The sequence below is a fragment of the Notechis scutatus genome, chromosome 13, assembly GCF_049901735.1.
Source record: "Notechis scutatus isolate UNSWTSFEM ecotype Mainland chromosome 13, rNotScu1.2, whole genome shotgun sequence".
NCBI classification, from domain to species: domain Eukaryota; kingdom Metazoa; phylum Chordata; class Lepidosauria; order Squamata; family Elapidae; genus Notechis; species Notechis scutatus.
Genome location: NC_142021.1, coordinates 1581679 through 1603953, shown reverse-complemented (window position 1 = coordinate 1603953; position 22275 = coordinate 1581679). Strand labels below are relative to the sequence as shown.

The 22275-nt window shown below is 43.2% G+C and overlaps 2 protein-coding genes across 3 annotated transcripts; one reads left to right on the top strand and one right to left on the bottom strand.

Moving 5' to 3' along the window:
- Positions 1 to 187: 187 nt before the first annotated feature.
- On the bottom strand, positions 188 to 12903 carry HPD (4-hydroxyphenylpyruvate dioxygenase). Its single transcript, XM_026686791.2, has 14 exons — positions 12856 to 12903; positions 12280 to 12306; positions 9622 to 9684; positions 7459 to 7563; positions 6936 to 6978; positions 6206 to 6288; positions 5383 to 5472; positions 4556 to 4659; positions 4173 to 4250; positions 2893 to 3055; positions 2313 to 2384; positions 2095 to 2217; positions 1150 to 1266; positions 188 to 397 (listed from the first exon to the last, which is right to left on the bottom strand). The coding sequence occupies exons 1-14, from the start codon at positions 12856 to 12858 to the stop codon at positions 287 to 289; spliced, it is 1182 nt and encodes a 393-aa protein (XP_026542576.2). The 5' UTR covers positions 12859 to 12903; the 3' UTR covers positions 188 to 286.
- Positions 12904 to 15625: 2722 nt separating this feature from the next.
- On the top strand, positions 15626 to 22037 carry PSMD9 (proteasome 26S subunit, non-ATPase 9). Of its 2 annotated transcripts, XM_026686842.2 has the most exons (6): positions 15626 to 15865; positions 17305 to 17407; positions 18333 to 18520; positions 19626 to 19727; positions 20760 to 20848; positions 21691 to 22037. In XM_026686842.2, the coding sequence occupies exons 1-6, from the start codon at positions 15758 to 15760 to the stop codon at positions 21716 to 21718; spliced, it is 618 nt and encodes a 205-aa protein (XP_026542627.2). In that variant the 5' UTR covers positions 15626 to 15757; the 3' UTR covers positions 21719 to 22037. The 2 variants fall into 2 exon arrangements, with proteins under 2 accessions (XP_026542627.2, XP_087798674.1); XM_087942548.1 differs by lacking the exons at positions 19626 to 19727; positions 20760 to 20848; positions 21691 to 22037 and adding an exon at positions 19484 to 19619 and having other exon boundaries at positions 15628 to 15865.
- The last annotated feature ends 238 nt before the right edge of the window (positions 22038 to 22275 follow it).

Genomic DNA, 22275 nt, shown 5'->3' with positions numbered 1-22275 from the left:
CACCCAGAATTCCCCAACTGAATTGAAGTTGAAGTCCACGCATCTTCAAGTTGGGAAACCTGGGCTAAAAAGAGAAGGAGACATCACAATTCTGTTTTTCCCCAGTCCTTAGATGTTGATATCAGGAGCCGTATCATCTCTGGTTCGTTTTCCACCTGTTGTCCCCAAAACAGACACTGCGAGTAGCTCAATTGTTGTTTTTTAATTCGACAAAAAAAGATCAGGCTACAATGGAAGATCTTTCACGCTTCACTCTGAGGACATCTCATTTTGGGGATGATGGACGTTACATGAGCTTGGAATCTCCGTCGGGAGTCAGGACGGTGAGATTCCCCCGAGCATCTTGATCGATTTCAATAGCTTCAAACAGAGACTTGAAGTTGCCCGCTCCAAATCCCTAAATTTGGAGGGGGGGAAAACACAGGCATAAATACTATTATTATTATTTTTTTGCTAATCTATACACCAACCTGTCTCTGCAGATTATGATAAAGTTCTTTTCTCCGATGCCGAGATGTTCTGTTTTAGACCCAAAATGGCAGTTGGCGACCCAGTTCTGCATTTCATGAGTGCACAGACCCCTCCCCAAAATAGTGAAGAAGGGAGTAAATTTAAACACTTTCTCTTCAGAAAGTGATTTAGAATATCTGGCTAGATCGGTGTATCCCAACTTTGGCTGCTTCAGAAGTATGGACTTCAACCCCCAGAATTCTTCTCCATGGCCTTATGCCAATGGAATTCTGGGAGTTGGAAGTCCACAAACTCAGAAATGGCCAAGATCAGGGTGGCTAGAGCAAGAGTCTCCAAACTTGGCAACTTTTAAGAGTTACGGACTTCAACTTCCCAACTCAACTGAAGAATTCAGGGAGTTGAACTCTGTAAGTCTTCAAAATTGCCAAGTTTTGAGGTCCCTGGAGCTAGAAGATCTCCAGGTTGGTTAATCAAGTAGCAGCAGGCTTCAGAAATCCTATCACCCAACTCTCCAGTTGCAATTTCCTTAGGACTTCCAACACCTTGGTAGTGAAAATTTGCTTCCGGTTTTTGGAAAGCCAACGGAAACCAGAGGAGGCCCAGTTCTGACCTCACAGCATCTGCAAAACCAACTGTTCCTCAAGGTAACCCGGAAAGATGCCACCTTAAGGAACCAACCTCGTGGTTGTAGCGCTGAATGACCTCAAGGAAGACAGTCGGCCTGTCCTGAACCGGCTTGGTGAAGATCTGTAGCAGGTAGCCCTTCTCGTCAAAGTCAATTAAGATTTTGAGTTCCTTGAAAGAGAACAGACAAGAGACTGAAGGACGTTTCCAAAGTGACTATACATTTTGGTTGCATGTTGGAATGAAAACACAGCAGAAAGCTCTCGACCTACAACTGGAATAGGATCTGTCAAATTTGTTGTTAAGCAATGCGTTAGTTAAGGGAGACGCCATGTTAATTGGCCTGCACCATTTCCCGCTGGCTTCCCCATTGACTTTGCTTGTCCGAAGCCAGCTGAAAAGGTTGCGAATAGTGATCACATGACTGGCGTGTCACTGCAACCGTTATAAATACATGTAGATTCCCAAACACCCAAATTTTGATCACGTAACCATGTGGACACTGCAACAGTTGTGTGCAGATAAGTTGTGTGCAAGTCATTTCTTTTTGCACTGTCATAACTTTGCACAGCTGCTAAAGAAATGGTCATTAAGTGAGGACTATCTGTAAAGCACGCTATTTTTTCTTCTCTTCAGAGTCTCTTCTGTCTCTCAAACAGATGCAGCCAACCTGGTCTCTTTCATTTTGCAACTCACCATGTTGATTAGAGCAGCCAATGAAGTGGAATTTGTCAGTTTGTCTACTCAATTACATGTTGGTCTAATGAATATATATATAAACCAGGATGATGTATCCATCTTTGAGCAAAAGGACTCCCCATCAAGATGAAGGAACAATAAATGATAGTTTTTTTTATTATATTTCTGTTGCCATTCTTCCCTCAAGAGGCCTTCATCTTCCTGCTCTCCCCCATTTCTTCTCAAGAACCATCTAAAGTGATAACATCTTAGGTTAACACTCTAAACTATGATCCCCCACTATAATGGAAGGCAACTGACCTCCAGTTTATCAATGCTTTCCTTCACTTTGATCTTGGCTGACTTCAACCGTTCCCGGAGCTGCTGGTAATACTTTGATGGAACGGACATGAACTCCATGCCACGGTCTTTCAGGTTTGTGATCTACATCCAAAGAAGACTCATGAGTGTAAGATTGACCCCTTCCAAGAAGTTGACATTTTTTGTGGGGTGGATTGTAAAGAAATGGACATTCTCACCGAAGCGATGATGTCTGAAGTGTTCAGGGCAATGTGCTGGACTCCAGAGCCTCCATAATAGTCCACGTATTCCTGTGGAACAAAAGAAACCAAGGTGGACCATATGCCAAGATCTCATGTTGAGGAACATCACCCTGTGTCTATGTTCTTCTGCATTTGTGATGCAAAACTCTGGTAAGTTAAAAGTGGAGGAGATCACAGCATCACCAGTGTCCTCTCCTGGTTCATCCTGACTTGTGATGTGACTTGGGTAAGGATGTTGGCTTGAATCCTGGTTTACCAGATCTCATCCTTGGCTCAGTGTCCCTCATGAAGAGAACAAGAGGGCTTCAGGACAGCCCACATATCTTTCTTCTTTCAACTATCCCACCTGTGGCTAGAGCAGCACCCTATCTTGGCTTGACAACAACCTTGCAGGAGGTTTGGAGAAAAGGCCAGCTAGATGAGGATAAAGAAGTAGCAAGAAAAAAAAACTCCCAAAATACAACAAGGTCTGTTGCTAGGGGAATTGGCGACTCATGTTAGGTGTTTCCACCCGACATGTTTCTCCCACCGCCCACAGAAGTCAGCTTTGTGGTACCTGGATCTGAGATTTCTTCTTGCCCATCGCAGGTTCATTGATCGGCATTTTAATGGTCTCCTCATAGTTGGCCATGACAATAGATCGCAGGGCGCTGTATTCAGTGTGCAGTTGTTTGTCGTCCACAGACCAGAAGCGATGGAACAGGAGGTTCTTCTGATACCTGTAGAAGCCATACAGGAAAACAGAGACCTTGAGTGGATTCTAAAACCTTATCATCCCGTCCAACATCATATTGGTGAAGACCTGGGAAACGGCCAAGTTAACCAGGAATTCTGGGAGTTGAAGTCCACCCCTCTTAAAGTGGCTGAGAAACACTGCTGCAGATGTTCATTAGCATTGCTTTAGAAGGAGGAAAATGTGACGTTTGGGCCACATTTACCTCTCCTAAACCGCCCCCTCTCGTTGAAATGCTCTTATTCATTAACTTTAATCAATAATGTTCTTTGCTCAGGAAAGCACAAAGACCAGTTGTTACCCAAATATCCAAACAGGGCTCTGATATTTTCCTGAGGAGGCCCAGAGTTTAATATCAAAATCTACTGAAAGTGATGAAGAAACCTTTGACCACAGGAGTAAAAGGTCCTGAAGATCACATAGTAGCCCAGGGCTTGTCCAGAAAGATCTCCCAAAGAAATCCCAAACATTTTCCTGATTGTAGAACTCTGTAATGAAATGCTAGCTGGTGTGTTCAACCTTCAGTTCCTCTAAACCATCTTCATCCTGATGTGTTGATACTCCGTGTCTTATCATTCCTTAACCGACACTCCTAGCTAAAGGAACCTGGACAAGCCTCACCTTCATGTTGTCAGGGTTCCAGCAATTGCCCTATTTAAATCATGAGCCTCAAGCCAAGCTTCAAAAGATCCAAAAGATTTAATAGGAGCAACATGTTGGCATTGACCTGTATGAAGCCAACTCTGCCACACGCATAATTTATGGTCACCTATGACCCTGTTTCCCACTCCCTCCTGGGTGTGTCATAAACCAGATACAGGCTGGGTGTCATCAATCATATTCTCCAATGAAGAATTTTTGCAGGATTTTCGCAGGCAGAAGATCTGGTAGCCTAGGCTACAATCTTTGTAAGATAAGCATGGAATGTACTTCTGGTTTTAATTGCCATACTGCTCCTTCAGGTTTTCCCCCCCTCCTGCTTATGGCAACTCGAAAACAGGCATAGGAATGCTTTACGAGTTGACTCGTGTCCTATTTGGGTGCCACCGGCTTCAACATCTGCTTTTATTCATTTTAAGGAAGGTTCCAAAGAAAAATCTTACCATTCTACCACAGGGAGCATTTCCTGGTCAGGCTGATTCCCCACTACGTGGTCAATAAAGTTCAGTTTTCCAGGAGGTCTGGAAACAAGAGAGAAACGTGACCACATCATGTTCACCAGTCAATCTTCTTCTCTCTCTCCAGCTTCTCCATCCTTGACCTTCAAACTAGTCACAATTCATTTTCCACGGGATGAGTTTTTTCCCCATCCCTTCTCTACTGAATTGTCCTTTCTCACACACATCTGGAATGTGCTTCCACATGACCCATTTTTGCCCTGAGGCTTTCCACAACTGGTTGGCCTGTTCCCCTTGGAAGCAATTTTCTCTGACCTCTTGACCCTGGAAGTTTTGAAGGCAACATCTAAGCAGACTTGGATACTTACAGTTTTTTTAAGAGCGGGTCTTTAAAGAGAGGGGCTTCAAATCCAGGTAAGAAGAGTCCCTTGTAGTTCCCTTTTTCTATGAGTGTGTGAGTGGTATCTCCATACTATATTGTCAAAGAAGGAGAAACACAAAGTGACGAGACCCCACCAACATTTGGAGGGAAGACTTTCCTAAGAAGCTGGGAGCATCTGCAGTTGGGCAGAAGGCCCCTGGCATCTACAGAGAGGTCTGGAGGAAAGGTGATGTCCTTCCAGATATATTTTTGGGCCCAAAGTTCAGACTTTGCTCCATCTGGATTTGAGGGAACTGAAGTTCTTTAGCAAACAGGTCGCCCAGCATCGGAGGAGACCATCCTGTGAAGTTAGACCATCTCAAAGCAGAGAGCTTCCTTCCTTAGAGCATTTGCATTCCCCTCTCTTGTACAAAAGCCATGGGAGACAACGTACATCAAAACTCTCCAAGCTACCAAGCTGAAAAAGAACCGAATTTTGCTCCTCACCACCTCTCGGCTCACCTTTAGCGTCTCCCAGCCTTTTTTGTTTTACCAAAAACTCTCTTTGCTTTCTTCAGGGCTTGTTCATCTGAAAACAGCCCCCAATTTATTAATATTCACTTACTTTTTCCCAGTTTTGGCCTCTTTCACCACCTACTCAGCCCAATGCTCACCATTTCTAGCTGTCAAGAACTGCCGAGAACTTCAGGCCAACTCATTACCAGAATGCCAAGCTAGAGAAGACCTTCTCACCAAACTAACCACCATTTCCCCAGCTACTCTGCTCTGTCTTCTTCCTCTCTCTGTTTTGGAACTTTCCTCGGAAGCCCTTACCGTTTGCACAGTTGCAAATTTCACTTTCCCATGCTTGTCTTCTTCTGTCCAGGGCTCTCGCACTATACGGGCGCCACGTTCTCGAGCTTTCTGAATGGAGGACGGGAGAATGAAGTAACGTCAGATAAGTCAGCCAGCAGGCTGGAGTGAGAACTGGCAAGTTTTGTCCACAGGGACACCCCAAGAGGACCTTGCCTATTCACTAAAGATCTGCTGTCAAGATCTGTCAGCAAAGATTGATTGATCCTGTGCGGCCATCGAATCATCTTGGACATCTCGCAACCCCATGGATTGATTTTTCTCTATGGACTCATCACCAAACACTGAAAGCAAAACTGTAATGCTGCCTTCACAAATGTTTCTCAACCTTGACCACTTTAAGAAGGGTGGACTTCAAGCTCCAAACTTCTTAAGAGTTGAAGTCCACCCCTCTTAAAGTAGTCAAGGTTGAGGAACATTGACTTAAAGCATGGGTTCCACCAACCCACTGAGCTCTACCAACCATAGAGTTTGTTGTCTAGAGAAGCCAGATTCTGAGGAATTCTGGGAGTTGAAGTCCACCCTCTTGAAGTAGTCAAGGTTGAAAAACACTTGTGGTGTGACCACCACATCCTTACAGCCACCTTCAGTTTAGCTATCCTATCTCTAGGCAGGTGGGACCCACAACCCATTGCAGCTGCCCCTTTATGGCCTCCATAGATGCCCCAAATTTCTTATCTGAAATAAAGGGGACCCTCAAGACTGGCATTCGGTTGAGGAACCTGCAAATTCCCATGAAAGCAAACTCATGAATGTGCCGAAGGACTTTCCGGTTTGGATTTACCTGCACAATGGAATCACAGTCTTCTACTTCGAAGGCAATGTCTTTGACACCATCTCCGTGCTGCATTAAGTGTTGTCCCATTTCTACGTGGACCGAAAAAGGGGAGCCAATATGGGTATTACGATTTTTGGGGTTCAGCAACAACTGTTCATACCATTCAGAGGGACCCAAAGTTTCGGACAGCAAAAATTTCTGCCCACCTTCATAGTACAGCTGCTTCAAGCAATAACCAATTTTATTATCCAAGAAGTAACTAAACAATAACTAACTAGTCATATAGAAAAGATCTGCTAAATTTCCTTATTTTTAAATTTAATTTTTTAATTTATATACTGCCCATCTCACTCTGTAAAGCAACAAAGTGGGATGCCTTACAAGAAGTAACAACAAACAAACAAACAACAAACAAACAACAAACAAACAAACAACAAACAACAAACAAACAACAAACAAACAAACAACAAACAACAAACAACAAACAAACAACAAACAAACAAACAAACAACAACAAATGAACAAACAAACAAACAAACAAACAACAAAAAACAAAGAACAAACAACAAACAAACAACAAACAAACAACAAACAAACAAACAAACAACAAACAAACAACAAACAAACAACAAACAACAAACAAACAAACAAACAAACAACAAACAACAAACAACAAATGACAACAAACAACAAACAAACAACAATGTAATGTTGGTCCCACTAGTTTTAAATTTACCTTCATTTCCAGGGTTAAGGGCCGAGGAGAAAACAAATAGAATCTGGAAATAGACATAATAAAGAGAGAATTAATACACTCCCTCTAAGGCACAATGATCGGACGGTCAGGAATTTCCCTCTATCACTTCAAAGGGAGAAGATAGAAATCTTCATCTGGTTTCTGAGATGATGACTGAGGTTAACGAAGGCTGTGAATTAATTAACCTGGGAATTAATGTTAACCTCCTTTTTGGAAGATCTCTTCGGAAAGATAAGAAGAGCCAGAACAGGGCAAGCGCCAAGTGGGGATTAACATGATGGGAAGAACTGTTTGCAGGATTCAGATTTTGAGTCTTCCTCCTTCTGCTACCTGCTGACTTTGGTTCCCCACCAAGTAGGAAATTATTGAGCAAACCGGCCAGTTGTCGGCAGCTCTCAAGACCTCAAAGGACACCCAGAGTCCGTCTCTCCTCATTGAGATACAACACAATCGTGTTTTCTTCTAATATGAAGTGGTCCTATTATTTTCTGCGCCATCTTACCTTATCCTGCTTGACCACGTGGGAAACCATCTCTCGGCTGCCAGTTTCCAAGCCTCGGTAGGCCACTTCCTCAAACCCCATTTTGTTGCAGTAAAACGATGCAGCCTTGAGACAGAGAGGGAAGCTGTATTAGACAAGGGTCCTTTTAATTCCTTTGCCCCTCGTAGGAGAGAAAGGGAATTTGATTGCAACTACTGTAAAGATTGGAAGACTTTCCTTTCCTTTCCTTTCCTTTCCTTTCCTTTCCTTTCCTTTCCTTCCCTTCCTTTCCTTTCCTTTTCCGTCCCTTCCCTTCCCTTCCTTTCCTTTCTTTCTCTCATCTCCCCTCCTTTCTGTTTCATTTTCCTTCCTTCCCTTCCCTTCTCTTTCACCTCTGTTCCTTTCCTTCCTTCCTTCCTTCCTTCCTTCCTTCCTTCCTTCCTTCCTTCCATCCATCCATCCATCCATCCATCCATCCATCCATCCATCCATCCATCTTTTCCCCTTTCCTTTCCTTGTTTGCACAGTTTTTTTCTACTTTTTCTTTTCTCTTTCTTGTTTAATTTCACTCTGTAAGATGTCCTGTTTATCTTTTCCTAGTGTGGAAAACATCAAGAAAAGTTATATACCCAAAAACTTCCTCCCCCCAAATATATGGCTTTGCCACAGTCCTTATATTATTCTATGTTCTTCTTCATATCCAAAGGCTTTAACATAGCTTTCTCTTCCCAAGGGCACTAGCCCACTACCGCTGTTAGCTTCAATGGTTCACAATGGTTTTTGCACACTCCAAAGCACACTTTCTAAAGGTTGCCAGCTTTCTGGGGCAAGCGAGCTGTCTTTGTGTATGTGGATCTCTGAGTTTTCCCTTCCAATGCTATTTGCATTTGCAGAGCTGAACTCAAGAATTCCATTCATGGAAAATTCCAGATCCTAATTCTTTGGCAAACTATGCCTCTGCCTTGATTAATGTTGACGTCCAAGGCTTAGGAATACAACTCCGCTGGATCATGCATGGATTGATGATGCAAATCTACACAATGTTTGCTTCATAATCTCACACAAATCCTGCTGCTAAAACCAAGAAGAATAGAAATAGGAATAGGAATAGGAATAGGAATAGGAATAAGAATAAGAATAAGAATAAGAATAAGAATAGAGTAGAGTAGAGTAGAATAGAATTCAATTCTTTATTGACCAATTCTTTATTATGTCTCCAGTGCATAAGCTCTCAGTGTACATACAAACAAGTGATAAATCATGATCATAATCATTATAAAATACATTCATCCTAATCATAAATGATAGTCATGGGATACTTAAATAACAATCAACATAAATCCTACTAGGATCATAAATAAAACAATATAAACTCTAACCTCCGGCGATGCTGGATTTCAGCAGTAGAGAGAACAAATAGGGAGGTGCACCCCCCCCACTACGCTATGGGGAGAAAACTGGGACCCTTCCAAGCGTGTTTTGCCCCTCAGTTCCCATCATCCCTGATCCTTGACCTGGCTGGTTGAGCCTGATAGGCATTGGAGCTCCACCACTTGCGTCCCAGAGTTCCCACCCCAGATGAGACGCACCTTTCAAGAGGCTCCAGATTCAAACACCCACCCGGCCGCTTTGTGAAAAATACCTCACCAAAGTCTGATTATTATTATTTTTCCCCCTCCTTGGCCCCCCTTTTCCTCTTCTGTCCTGCCTTTGGAATCCCGAGCACAGCATGTTGATCTGGGAATCATTTGGGGCCCGAGCTGCTTCAAATGATAAACGGAGGGCTCTGGCAGGAGAGGGCTGCGTGGCATCGGGGATCAATTATGCCAGAAGGAAAACCGGGCACAGCTTCAGCGCGGCTGCTTCAGCTGTCCCGGGAAATTGGCCGATTGCAAACCCGCACAAGATGTGGGGAGCCACAGCAGGGTGGGAGGCCTGACGAGTCAGCCCGGTGGGTGTGGGTGTTTGCGTGGGTGCGTGGGTGCCCCGGTTTGGCCAGCCCTGGTTTGCATCGGGCAGCGCATGTCTCCGTAACAGCCAAGCGCAAACTCTAATCAAATGCATGTGGTGGTTTGGAACATCCTTCTTCCTTCCCCGCCTTCCAATCCTCCAATGGAAAAGCGGCCAAGGTTCATCCCAGCCAGGCACGGGGGTGGGCCCAGTGGGCATCTGCTCCAGGCTTACCTGCTTGGCATTGCCAACCCAGAAAGTCAAGGAGTGGAAGTGCAGGAATCGGCCTCGAGCCGGCTGAAGGAGAAAGAAAGACATGGCAATAGCAAGAGCAATAGAACTTATTATATACCACTTCCCAGTGCTTTCCAGCCCTCTCTAAGCGGTTTTACAGAGTCTGCCTCTTTCCCCCCAACAATCTGGGTCCTCATTTTATCCACCTCAGAAGGATGGGAGGCTGAGTCAACGTTGAGCCTGGTGAGAATCGAACTGCTGGCAGTCGGCAGAATTAACCTACATTCTGAGCACTGCGCCACCATGGCCCTTCCTTCCTTCCTTCCTTCCTTCCTTCCTTCCTTCCTTCCTTCCTTCCTTCCTTCCTTCCTTCCTTCCTTTTCTCACCTTCCTTCCTTCCTTCTCTCATCTTCCTTCCTTCCTTCCTTCCTTCCTTCCTTCTTTCTCTCATCTTCCTTCCTTCCTTCCTTCCCTCCCTCCCTCCTTCTCTCATCTTCCTTCCTTCCTTCCTTCTCTCATTCTCTCCTTCCTTCCTTCCTTCCTTCTCTCATCTTCCTTCCCTCCTTCTCTCATCTTCCTTCCTTCCTTCCCTCCTTCTCTCAACTTCCTTCCTTCCCTCCTTCTCTCATCTTTCTTCCTTCCTTCCTTCCTTCCTTCTTTCCACACTTAGCAATGGCATTTAGATTTGTATACTGCTTCCCAGTGCTTTTACAGCGGTTTACAGAGTCAGCCTCTTGCCCCCAACAATCTGGGTCTCCTCATCTCACTGACTTCGGAAGGAGGGAAGGCTGAGTTAATAGCAATGGCACTTACTTATGGGGCAGAGGGTTATCTCTCTCGGCTAATCAAGGGGGATTCCCAGGAGTCCCACCAGAGAGAGGGTTGAAGCAACTGATATAACATCTGAATAAACCCAGTCAGATTCTTGTCCTTATTTCTCAGACTTGCAGTTGGATGAAGATCTCGATGGGCTCCTCTCGTGGTTTCCTTGCAGACATTTCATGACCCAACTAGGGAACATCATCCATGCTAGAAGGGAGTGGGATTTGCTCCTCATTAGTATATAACAAATAAAAACACCCTCCCTTCTAGCACAGATGATGTTCTTGAGTTGGGTCATGAAAACAGCCAAGTTCAGAGAACATCAAGGACCACACAGTCATCCTCCTCCTCTTGTTTGCAAATGCCACTCCCTTCTAGCACTGATGGTGTTACCTAGTTGGGTCATGAAATGTCTTCAAGAAAACAAGCCAGCTCAGAGAGCACTAAGGGCCCCACAGTTCAACCCTGAGCTACAAATCTTCCTCTTCTATTAGAAGAATTCCATACCCCAGCCCAAATGTCCACAAGACATCTGGACTGGAGTGACCCTTTGAAGCTGGTTTGCTTTCAGCTTGTTGGATCCAGCTGTGACTTCCACCCCTGTATTTCCAAGCATTTTGCAAAGATGCCCCCAGCCTTCATCACTGCCTGGGCTGGCAAAGCTTCTGATAACCTTGCTAGGTTAAAGATCAAGTTGACTGGAAAATATTTACCCAGCTCTTACGCAAGAGGACGAGTGCCAATTACCCCTTGAATAATGTTTTTAAAGAAGATCCCATTTTTATTTTTGTTTTTATCCAATGACCTGCTTTAGCTCCCAAACTGAAGGAAAGTTCTCACTTGCTGGATTTGGTTTGCATTCCCTTCTCGGCAAGCAACTTAGCCCTTGGTCTGATTCAGAACTTACCAAAAGCTGGGTTTAGAGTTTACCCAAAGCACGGTTGCATGTTTGCAAACTCCAGGCAAAGTTCAACCTTTCGAAGGCTCGTCCATTTCAGGAGGATTGTTAAATTTGTCTGTCAGAGCCAGAGAGGTGGCGGCTCCAATTATTTTTTACATTCAGGACTGTTCAACTAAAGCACAACTGGGGGTGGCTTCCATAAACCAAGATTTCCAAACAGTCATGGCTGATTTCACAATATGCTAAGGTAGCACGAAATTATTATTATTGTTGTTGTTGTTGTTGTTATTTTTTGCTTTGACTGTTTTGCAAACCCAGCTGCAGATTTCCAGAACTGCAAGCTAAACTTGGATGGAAAATCACCAAAAACACATCTAAGCCTCTTTTAAAACCTCCAACATTGATGTGATTAAGTTTGTAGCATTATCCATTCATTTTATTGCATAATTCAGTTGTGCAGACAAAATCTGGAATTCGTTACTTGTTCCAGATCAGAATATGTTCATTGGCTGATCCAGCTTTGAGTAATGTGTGAAAAAGTCATAGTTATAATAAGAACCAGATTAAATAAAAGATAAATGTGGTTTTTTTTTCTTCAATAGATATAAAATTGAAACCACATCATGCTCTTATTATATCAGCCCACTCTTACAGCAATATACATCGCTTGCTAAGAACAGATTTTGACAAGTTTTCCTATGCTTAAGAAAAAATATTATTTTTAAACAAGCTTTTTATCTAACCTGTTTCACTGCATTTGGGATTCCAATATGAACCATATTTTAAAGGATAAATATTTGTTTATTTAATCAACGGATAGGGCACGTTCAAAAGAAGGAACTGGTTTAAAAAAAAGGTTTAAAAAAAAATCAAAACACCCTTAAAAATGCCAAACAAAACATTTAAGAAGAACATAATATTTAAAGTGAGCTTACCTTTTCTCCTTTATCTGTATAGGTTGTCTGGTAGAAAATAAGAATAAAACATGGATTGTGTTAAATTACTCCAGGAAAACATTTTTAAGGATGGTAAACTCTATTAAGTGCAAATAACATGTCGATTTGAACATTTATTTTTTGACAACTATTTATATACAGCAAGAATCTAGCCAAGTCTAGACTGTGGTATGTTCAGTCATAAAAAATCGCATATGAAAAACTTATAAATCTAACAACTCTCCAAAGTGATGACACTTTTGTGAAAAGAAAAGAACTGAGGCACTAAAATGAGATATTCATGGGATGCTGCAGGTTTGAACAGCGTCTTCAAATATGTCTGCCAGTTTTATAGAAGGGAAAAGCAAATCACCCATCTGCTGTAAAGCAAGTCAAGATAGAGCAAGATGATAGCAACCATTTGGGAGAATGTTAATAATTCGATGTATAGTTTAAGAAAACATAGAGAATTGCAACAAAGCTTAGAATCCATCTTCCAGAGAATGGAAGTAAGCATCCTGTGAAAAAGTTATTGAAAAAGAGAAAAAAAGGGAGTCTAAACCCTGGGACCCTCACCATTTCAGTCTTTCCAGGGAGCAGCAGAAGGTGAGAAGATGGAAAGAGGCAGAGACAGGGTGGAAATCTTTTAAATTGTGAAAAAAGAGGAGGACCCCAGCTCCTCCCCTCATTTCCTCCTCCTCCTCCTCCTCCTCCTCCTCTTCCAGATGTACATACTAACTTTTTTAACACAACTCTGGATATTTCTCAATCGTGTCCACCGAGGCAGAGCGCAGGACATCCATCCTTCAGCTTCTCGGGTGGTGGATTCAAGCAGAAAGCACACATCCCACGGTCTTCTTAACAAGATTTGTTGAAGGGAAAGGAGATTTGACGGAGATTTTTCTTGGCCGGGGAAGGGACTGCAGTCTTGCAAATCCAGGGACCAGGCAAGGTGTTTTTGGTGGTGCAATCAGACCTCGCCCCCACTTAAAAAAAAAAAAAAAGTGGACAAGGTGTTTACTTTGGCAAGTTTATCTTTGGTTGAATGTCAACACCCAACAGATCAATCAATTCCGGACACATCAAGGCACCCTGTCGACATAGCACATAAAAATTAAAAATTAAATTAAATGTCTAGGAAGAAAACCAACAAACAGCTCAGGGCCCCTCCTTTCCTGGGCCAACCCCTGCCGCAGGAAGAAATGAAGTTCCAATCAAGGAACCATCAAAAAAGAAAAAAGAAAAAAACCACAGCCCAAACCAGATTATCAGAGGCAGCTCCTATCTGGCAACTTCCTACAAACCCCACATGAAGGCAGCCTTTTCAGCCTTGGCAAGTTGAGGATGTGTGGCCTTCAACTCCCAGAATTCCCCAGCCAGCCATCTTTAAGAGAAACAAGAGAGAAAGAACGGGGGGGGGAGGAGGAGGAGGAGGAGGAGGAGGAGGAGGAGGAGGAGGAGGAGGAGGAGGAGGAGGAGGAGGAGGAGGAGGAGGAAAGACAAAGAAGAAGAAGAGAGGAAGGAGGAGAAGGAAGAAGAAGGAGGAGGAGGAGGAGAAGAAGAAGAAGAAGGAGAAGGAGAAGAAGAAGAAGAGGAAGAGGAAGAGGAAGAAGAAGAAGAAGAGGAAGGAGGAGAAGGAAGAAGAAGAAGGAGAAGGAAGAAGAAGAAGAAGAGGAAGAGGAAGAGGAAGAAGAGGAAGAAGAGGAAGAAGAAGAAGAAGAAGAAGAAGAAGAAGAAGAAGAAGAAGAAGAAGAAGAAGAAGAAGAAGAAGAAGAAGAAGAAGAAGAAGAAGAAGAAGAAGAAGGTTATTGATAGAAAATTCCTGGTCCCCTCTTTCTGTGGTTACGCCTAGCATAACCCTGTCTGGTTACACCTAGGAGAATAGAATGATAGGTATGATGTATTTAAAGAAGGAGGCTATTTGCCAGCAAAGCCATCACAACTGATTTCGAAATTGAACATAAATCAAGGCCAGGTTCATTACTGAAAATATTTCTCCAGTGGGTAATTATGTCAACCCTCAGGAACCGCCTTTCTCTGTAGCATAAGGGATGCACGAACCAGACCTTGGAAGGAGGAAAAGGAAATAAAAATGGTAGCAATTATTTTAAAAAAAACATTGCTGTTAATTGCCAAACTAAATGGCCAAACATAGATGATTGATAGACAGACAAACAGGCAGACAATGATAGCTAGATATTGACAGATGATAAACAGAGATGGATAGATAATAAATAGATGAAAGGATGGATGGGAAGGGGAGAGGATGCTGTATACTGCATGAATCAAAAAAGAGGGCTGTGAAAATATCTAAGACTCCTCACACATCTTGGACATGAATTGTTTCAACTCCTTCCCTCAAAACGACGCTATAGAGCCCTGCACACCAGAACAACTAGACACAAGGACAGGTTTTCCCCAAATGCCATCCCTCTGCTAAACAAGTAATTCCCTCCACACTGTCCAACTATTTCCAATGTCTGCACTACTATCACTATTAATCTTCTCATCACTCCTTATCGCCCATCCCCTCCCGCTTGTGACTGTAGGACTGTAACTTTGTCGCTTGTATCCTTACAATTTATATTGTTTCCTAGTATGACTTGATTGCTTATTGTACCCTATGACTATCATTAAGTGTTGTACCTGAGGATTCTTGACTCTTGACGAACCTATCTTTTCTTTTATGGACACTGAGAGCATTTGCACCAAAGACAAATTCCTTGTGTGTCCAATCACACTTGGCCAATAAAGAAAGAAGCTAGAAATATATGGTAGATAGATGATAGATGGACAGACAGACAGATGAGGTGGAGAGCTATAGATTGATGATAGATGGAGGGAGGGAGGGAGGGATGGGAGAGGTGGATAGCTAGAGATATGATTGATGATAGATCAGAGATCCCCAAACTTGGCCACTTTAAGACTTGTGGACTTCAACTCCCAGCTTTGCTGGCTGGAGAATTCTGGGAGTTGAAGTCCACAAGTCTTAAAGTTGCCAAGTTTGGGGACCTCTTTGATAGATAATCTGGCAATAGAAGTGAATAAATAAACAAATAAAATGTAAATAAATAAATGAGACAATCAACAAAAATGTCCCTGTGCCAGACAACACCTTATTTACTACCTCATTTCCCTGCCTCAAGAATTCACCAACTGCATTTTTATTCTATGAACTATTATTTTTTTATTGGGGGGGGGGGGGAATAAGCCAGGCAGCGTCCCATTCACACGTGCAACTCCACCACGTCTTCGCTCCCTTTAAATGGAAAAAAAAAATCCCGGGGTCAGCTCGCCACGCCCCCTCGCCGCCCATTGGTCTGCCCCTTTGCTTTGTTCCCGCCTCCTTGTGACGTACTGGGGGAAAACCGAACTTTGCAATCCGTGGACGTTTGCCCCCCGCCGCGACCCGTAGTTTTTGTAATTGGCTTCCCAGCTTGGAGCGTTTGCAGTTTTGTTTTGCTTTTGGGCCCAGAAAATGTCTCTTCAGGAGCCACCAGTGACGGTCAGCGACCTGCAGGAGCTGCTGAAGAAGAAGGACGAAATTGAGGCCCAGATCAAGGCCTATTATGAGGTCCTGCAGGATGTGAGTGGCAGGACAGAGGCTGGGTGGGCTGGGGGTTGGGGGGAAACCCAGCCGGAGATATAAAGGACTACAGGTCCCATCATCCTCGGGGAAAGCTTTTGCAGGAGGGCCTTTCCAGGCCCTGGGGCTGGAGGCGGCTGCAAATGCAGGTGTTTGCATTGCATTAAATGCATTGCATTAAATGCATTGCATTGCATTGCCCCTTGGCTTGCAAGAAAGCACCTCAAAACCAGGGTGGGCTTCCAAGTCCCAGAATTCCCCAGTGGGAGCAGGAAAACTTGGAATTGTGGGGGTTGGAAGTCCACCCATCTTCAAGGTTGAGGAAAAACTGGCCCAAAGATTGCAGGCACACGACAGAGGGAAGGGTCCTGCAATGAAAAGGGTTGGGGTCTGAATTCTCAGCTTATGCACCAGAAGGAAAAAAAATTGGGGGGAGGAAGGGGGGACAAAAACAGGAGGAGGGGTCCTCTGGATAAGAAAAACCCAAATATCTGGCTAAGAGAAACACAGGAAGCGCATGGGACTCCTTTCCAGAGCTGAGTCATTGCAAACGCCTTTTTAATTTTTTTTAATTATATATTTTTGAAGCTGCTCTCTCCGGCCTTTTGAAGTTCCCATCCAGTTTCTGTACCTTCCCAGCCTAAAGTGAGATTTCAAGCTTTTAACGCCATGCCGGTTACGCCTAAATTGATCTATCAAGCCCAGAATCAACTGTGGTTTGTCGGGGCATGTTGAAGATGTGGCTTGAAGCTGGGCTGGGTTGGTTTGTCAACTGTAATTTGCAGCGTGGTGTCTTTTTCCATCCCAGCCAAGTTTGGGTTTTTTGGGGTAACCAGCATGAAACAGATGGGGGCTTCCCATAAGGCATTTGTCTGAAGTGATGTAGGGTTTCCTGCCTAAGCAGGGGGTTGGACTAGAAGATTTCCAAGGTCCCTTCCAACTCTGTTATTCTATTCTATTCTATTCTATTCTATTCTATTCTATTCTATTCTATTCTATTCTATTCTATTCTATTCTATATTCTATTCTATACCTCTTCTTGTTTCTAGTTCTGTTCTATTCTATTTTAATTCTATTCTATTCTATTCTCCTTCCTTCTCCCCTTCTCCATTATTCTATTCTATTCTATATTCTACTCTCTCCTCGTTTCTGTTCTATTCTATTCTATATTGTGTTCTATTCTATATTCTATTCTATATTCTATTCTATATTCTATTCTATTCTATTCTATTCTATTCTATTCTATTCTATTCTATTCTATTCTTGTTTCTAATTCTATTTTAATTCTATTCTATTCTCCTTCCTTCCCCCCTTCTCCATTATTCTATTCTCTTCTCTTCTCCTATTCTCTTCTATTTTAATTCTATTCTAATTATATGTGTAATGTGTGCAAAAAGCAAACCTGAAAAGGGAATGCTTTCAATTTTGCTCACCTGCAGCAAAGGGGAGTTGGGATGAACGAGCCGCTCGTGGATGCTGAAGGTTACCCTCGGGCAGATGTGGACATCTACCAAGTCCGGAGTGCAAGGCACAACATCATCTGTAAGCAGCCAGCCTTCAATTTCCCAGCAGGTTGAAAGCCCCGTCTCCTTATTCCAACACTTCTTTAACCCACGCTGCCTACGTCCATTATCCTAATTTGCGTTGCAGGTAGTCCTCGACTTACAAACATTTGTTTAGCACTGGGGGGGAAAAAGCAACTTAAGGCTGGTCCTCGTACTTACAACCCCTGTGGCTTCACCACAATCACGCAATCAAAAGTTGGGCCTTGGACAACCAGTGAGGATTGGCAAGGATTGGAGAACCCCGAGGTCACGGGATTGCCATTCGTGGCCTTCTCAACCAGCTGTTTTGGAGCGCCCCTTTTTTTTGCACTGTGACCATCTGGCAGACGGTACAGGACAATAATTAAAACAAGGACAAATAGGCTGAAAACCAGCTTCTATCCCAGGACAGGAACTCTGTTGGATTCTACTGTATAGGTCATTAATAGGGATTTTCAGTTCAATTGTATAGAATGCGAAGGATGTGTGTTTGTGGTTTATTTTTATAGTTATAATGTACACCGAAGATGGTGTTTGATTTCATTGTACAAGGTGCAATGACAATAAACCTAAACCAAACTTAAACTTCCAACAAGCAACATCAATGAAGGAAGCTGGATTTGCTTAACAACTGCGCCGAAAAAGGTCGTAAAATCTTGTGCAACTCGCTTAGCCCTCTTGCTTAGCGGTGGAAATATTTATTCCAATTGTGGTCGTAAGTTGAGGCCTACCTGTTATAGGAAGGAGTGGCCTGAAAGTGGGATCCAGCGACACTGAGTGATTTCCGACAAGTTAGATTTATAGACCTTGCTCTTGTCTGACGCAGATGACGGTGGCTTATCCGGAAATCTCTCTCGGTAGCTACCAGCGACCCTCTTTTGCCCTTGTTTTAGGCGGTGGATGATTTTGGCTTCTGCTTTCAGGTCTGCAGAACGACCACAAAGCCCTGATGCAACAGGTGGAACAGGGTCTGCATCAGCTGCACGCCCGGGAGAAAGAGAAGCATGACCGGGACGAAGCTGAGGCGCGTGCCGAAGCCCAAGGCCAGGCCTTGCCCCAGCCCTTCGCCCAAGTGAATGCCGTCAGTCCCGGATCTCCAGCTAGCTTCTCGGCAAGTACCAGCTCTCTTGCTCCCGAGTTCCCCGGGTGATAGCTTGCGGCATTTTTTTATTCTGAATTGTTACATCCTGCCCTTTTGCTAAGGAGTTAGACTCTTCTTTGCCTCCTCCCCCCCCCCAATTTTTTTAAAGAGTTTTTATTTTTTAAAAACAAACATACACATACAAAACATAAAAACATAAAACCACCTTCCATTTTATATACATACAGTGTGTCAGTTGGTTACAAATCTTTTGTGTGTCCTTTTATAGTCATTACAGTTTATATCAATTTTCACATTGTCAACGTATGCTTATATATTTATCAGTTATTAATCATCCATGACTAAACTATTTATTCCATCATTTTATACGAGATATTCCAAATTTTATCTTAAAATTTATCTTATACTTTCAACCAATGTGTTGTAATGACGAGGCAGTTGAGGTGTTTGATCATGATCAAATGAATCATGATGAACTTTATTGGAGTCTAGTCTTGCATTTACACACATTTTGAGTAATCCTCCAACATTGGTTAACTTTGGTTATTGCTTAACTTTTGTTACTGTTTAGCATAGCAATTAACACAATTATCTCTAGTTAAAGTCTAACACATGTTTACTTCCTCTCTCTAATCCTCCTTTACATTAGTGACTTTATTTGCCTGAGTTGTAATTACTTGTAAACATTCTTAATCTGAGGTTTGCCATCCAAGATAAGAGCATTCCTGCAATTACAACTCTACACCAATGGTTATATATGTCTACATTATGTTTTATGTCAATCTATTAAATTTCTATCGCAAAATTATCTCATCTACTACATTAGCATGTCTTTTTGTCCAACCATTGATAAAACAAATCCCATATCAGACAAAATCGTTTATCTTCTTGTTCTCTAATTTCAAATGTCAGTTTATCCATTTCAGCACAGTCCATAATTTTCTTAATAACTTCCTCCTCCCTTTTTATCAGAGCAACAAAAGGCTTACAAGGTGGGCTGGTCTGAAAAATAAGAGCTGGCCCAGCTCTACGAGACCTGGGTGCTTGCTCTTTTGGCATCTCGGAGCTGCTCTCCTGTAAAGAGACAAGGGATCATCTTGGCTTCTTTCCACAGGGTTTGCAAGCGGGCGACGAGATCGCCGAGTTTGGCTCATTGAACAGCCAGAATTTCCAGTCGTTGCAGAACATCGCTGTTGTGGTGCAACACAGCGAGGATGTGAGTGGCTTGTTTTTCTTTGTGGGCCTGGAAAGAGGCTGGGAGGGGCTCCTTCGGACCCCTGACATCAGTGGTGGGATGCAAACATTTTTACCACCGGTTGGGGGGGGGCTGGCTTGGTGGGCACGCTTTGCACACGTGTCCAGACTGCGCAGGCGCCAGAGGCGTTCTAACTCACCTCCTGCAAGCCTGCACTCTCCCAGTCGCTTCAGCAGCTGCCGTGTGGCACCGGCGCAAAGCAGTTGCGCTTCAAAAGCAGGGAATGAAGGTGAATATGGGAGCCCAGGTGGGCGGGTGGGCCCAACAACAGAGCGGCAGAGGGAACTGGTTTGGTCTCATTGGTGCTACCGGCTCAGCCAAACCGGTAGAATACCACCCCTGCCTAACTGTCATGCCTCTGGTGGAGACTGACTCTGAGGGAGAGGAGGAACGGCCGAGCGGGAGTGGAAGTGTGGCTCCGGAGTTTGTGGAGGAGGCTGGGGAAGGGCAGAGGTCGGCTGGGCTGTCAGAGGAGGACCCAGGCCCATCCCCTCCATCCTAGGGCACACAGGGAGGAGAGGATAAGGGAGAGATGTGGTCTACTTGGGAGGAGAGGGCCTTGATCCTCTTCATGGGCTGCAGCTGTGACAACTGAATAAGAGGACAGACATGCGTATGGGCCAGTGCTGGAAACAAAGCGTAGAAATATCTCTAGTTTATGGTTCCTCTCTTGAGTTTGGCATCCTTCCCAGTGTGTGTTCTGTTATCTGTGGACGTCCTCCAGCCCTTATCTTGTCTGGTTTGTGTTGCTTTTTTCCTTCTTCTTGTAACTGTTTGTGTGGGAGTTTTTTGTCTTCCGTCAAGAATATTCAGAGCTTGGAAGCAAAGTGAAGGAATAAAAGGCGCTTCACCTGTTTTCTGTGACTGTTTGTTTTGTATCCCACCCTGGGTCATCACGCTAACGCTGTTCTCACCCCCACCATTAGCCACGTAAACCAGACCGAACAGGTGAAATATTTTGGGGTTTTTGTTTTGTTTTGTTTCTCTCCCCAGAAACCCTTACGTGTGACTGTGATCCGAAGAGGGGAAAAAATCCATCTGGGCCTCACCCCAAAGCGTTGGAGTGGGAAAGGACTTTTGGGGTAAGTATCCGCAAACTTTAACTTGCCTCCTTGACTCTTTGCTCCTTTCCAAACAGTTCAGGAAAAGATGCTTCAGTGACTGAAATTCCGCAGAGCCGAGAATTAAACCCTCACGGGAAACATTGACCGGTCTCTGGTATCCTTAGCTCTCTTCAATCCCATTTTTTGTGTGGATTTTGTGGAGGTAGAAGAGAAATCCCAAGATTTCCATCCTGATCTGTTTAAAGTTGTTTTTCTATGTAGATTTTTATTCAAAGTTTTACCAAGAGAATAAAACCACAAGTAAAGGCAGACAAGAGAGAAAAAGAGAAAGAAAAAAGACAAAAAGATATAAAGAAAGAATAAAAAGAAATAGAAGATGCTTCCAATTTTCTTTGCAGCAGATATAAGTACAAAGTTATATCTGATGACCAAAGAACGCTCGTTTTTTTGTATTGTCCTTTAATTAATCCATCTCTTTAATTTATCCCTCAAAACTACAAATTATAAATGCATTTTTTTTCTATTTTATCTAAAAGTCTGCAAAGGGTTTCCAGACAACCATATATGTAGATACTGGATTTTTTTAGTTTATTCAAAGAAGTTAATTCAGTTTTCTCTGTAAGTTCCATCATCTTCACCAACTGTTCTTCCTTTGTAGGTAATGCCAAACTTTTCCACTTTTTTTTAGCATATTTGATCTGTTTAAAGTTCAAATGATCGAAAAACAGCCCTAGAATTGTGCCTTCCTCTGTCTGTATTTGTGTAAATTCTCATGCTTCTCTGAGGAACAAAAGACTATCAGATGCTTACCGAAGGCTTAATTGGATTTTTCTCTTCCTTTTTTTCCTCCCGACTCCCAGTTGCAATATTGTTCCTTTGCAAAGATGACTTCTCTGGTGATGATTCGTGGTGGTTGTTTGGTGACGTGTCATTTTGACGTTAGCATCTTCCTGAACAAGCTGAAATGGCGAAAATGAATTTGCACTGCGGGAGTTCGACTGTGTTTTCCTGAAGATGCTATTTTGAAATATTTTTTTTTCCCTTGCCCTGATTCACAAAGGTTGCTCAGTAGGTTTTAACTTAGGCGTAAGGACAAAAAAGAGTTGTGTGGCTTCGTTGTGGGATTGAGCTGCTTGGTTTTGTGGCTTTCCTTTGGATACTTCCCTGTTTGGTTCTGGAATTAGACAATAAAAGATTCGTGCCATTCCTCCTGGTGTTAATTCTTTTGTTTCTTCCGTCCTTAATTGTTTCTGTGAAGTGCGCTAAAATTTCAGAAAAGTATATAACATAGAAAAAAAAAATTAAAAGGAAAAGAAAGGGGTACAGAAAAAGTCAAACTGGGAATGCAGCCAAAGAGGGGAAAATGTATAGAACAATAATGTGTTTGGTACAAATTAAAAACCGAAGAATCAATTACCATTTCGAAAGTAGAAATCAAGCATAAG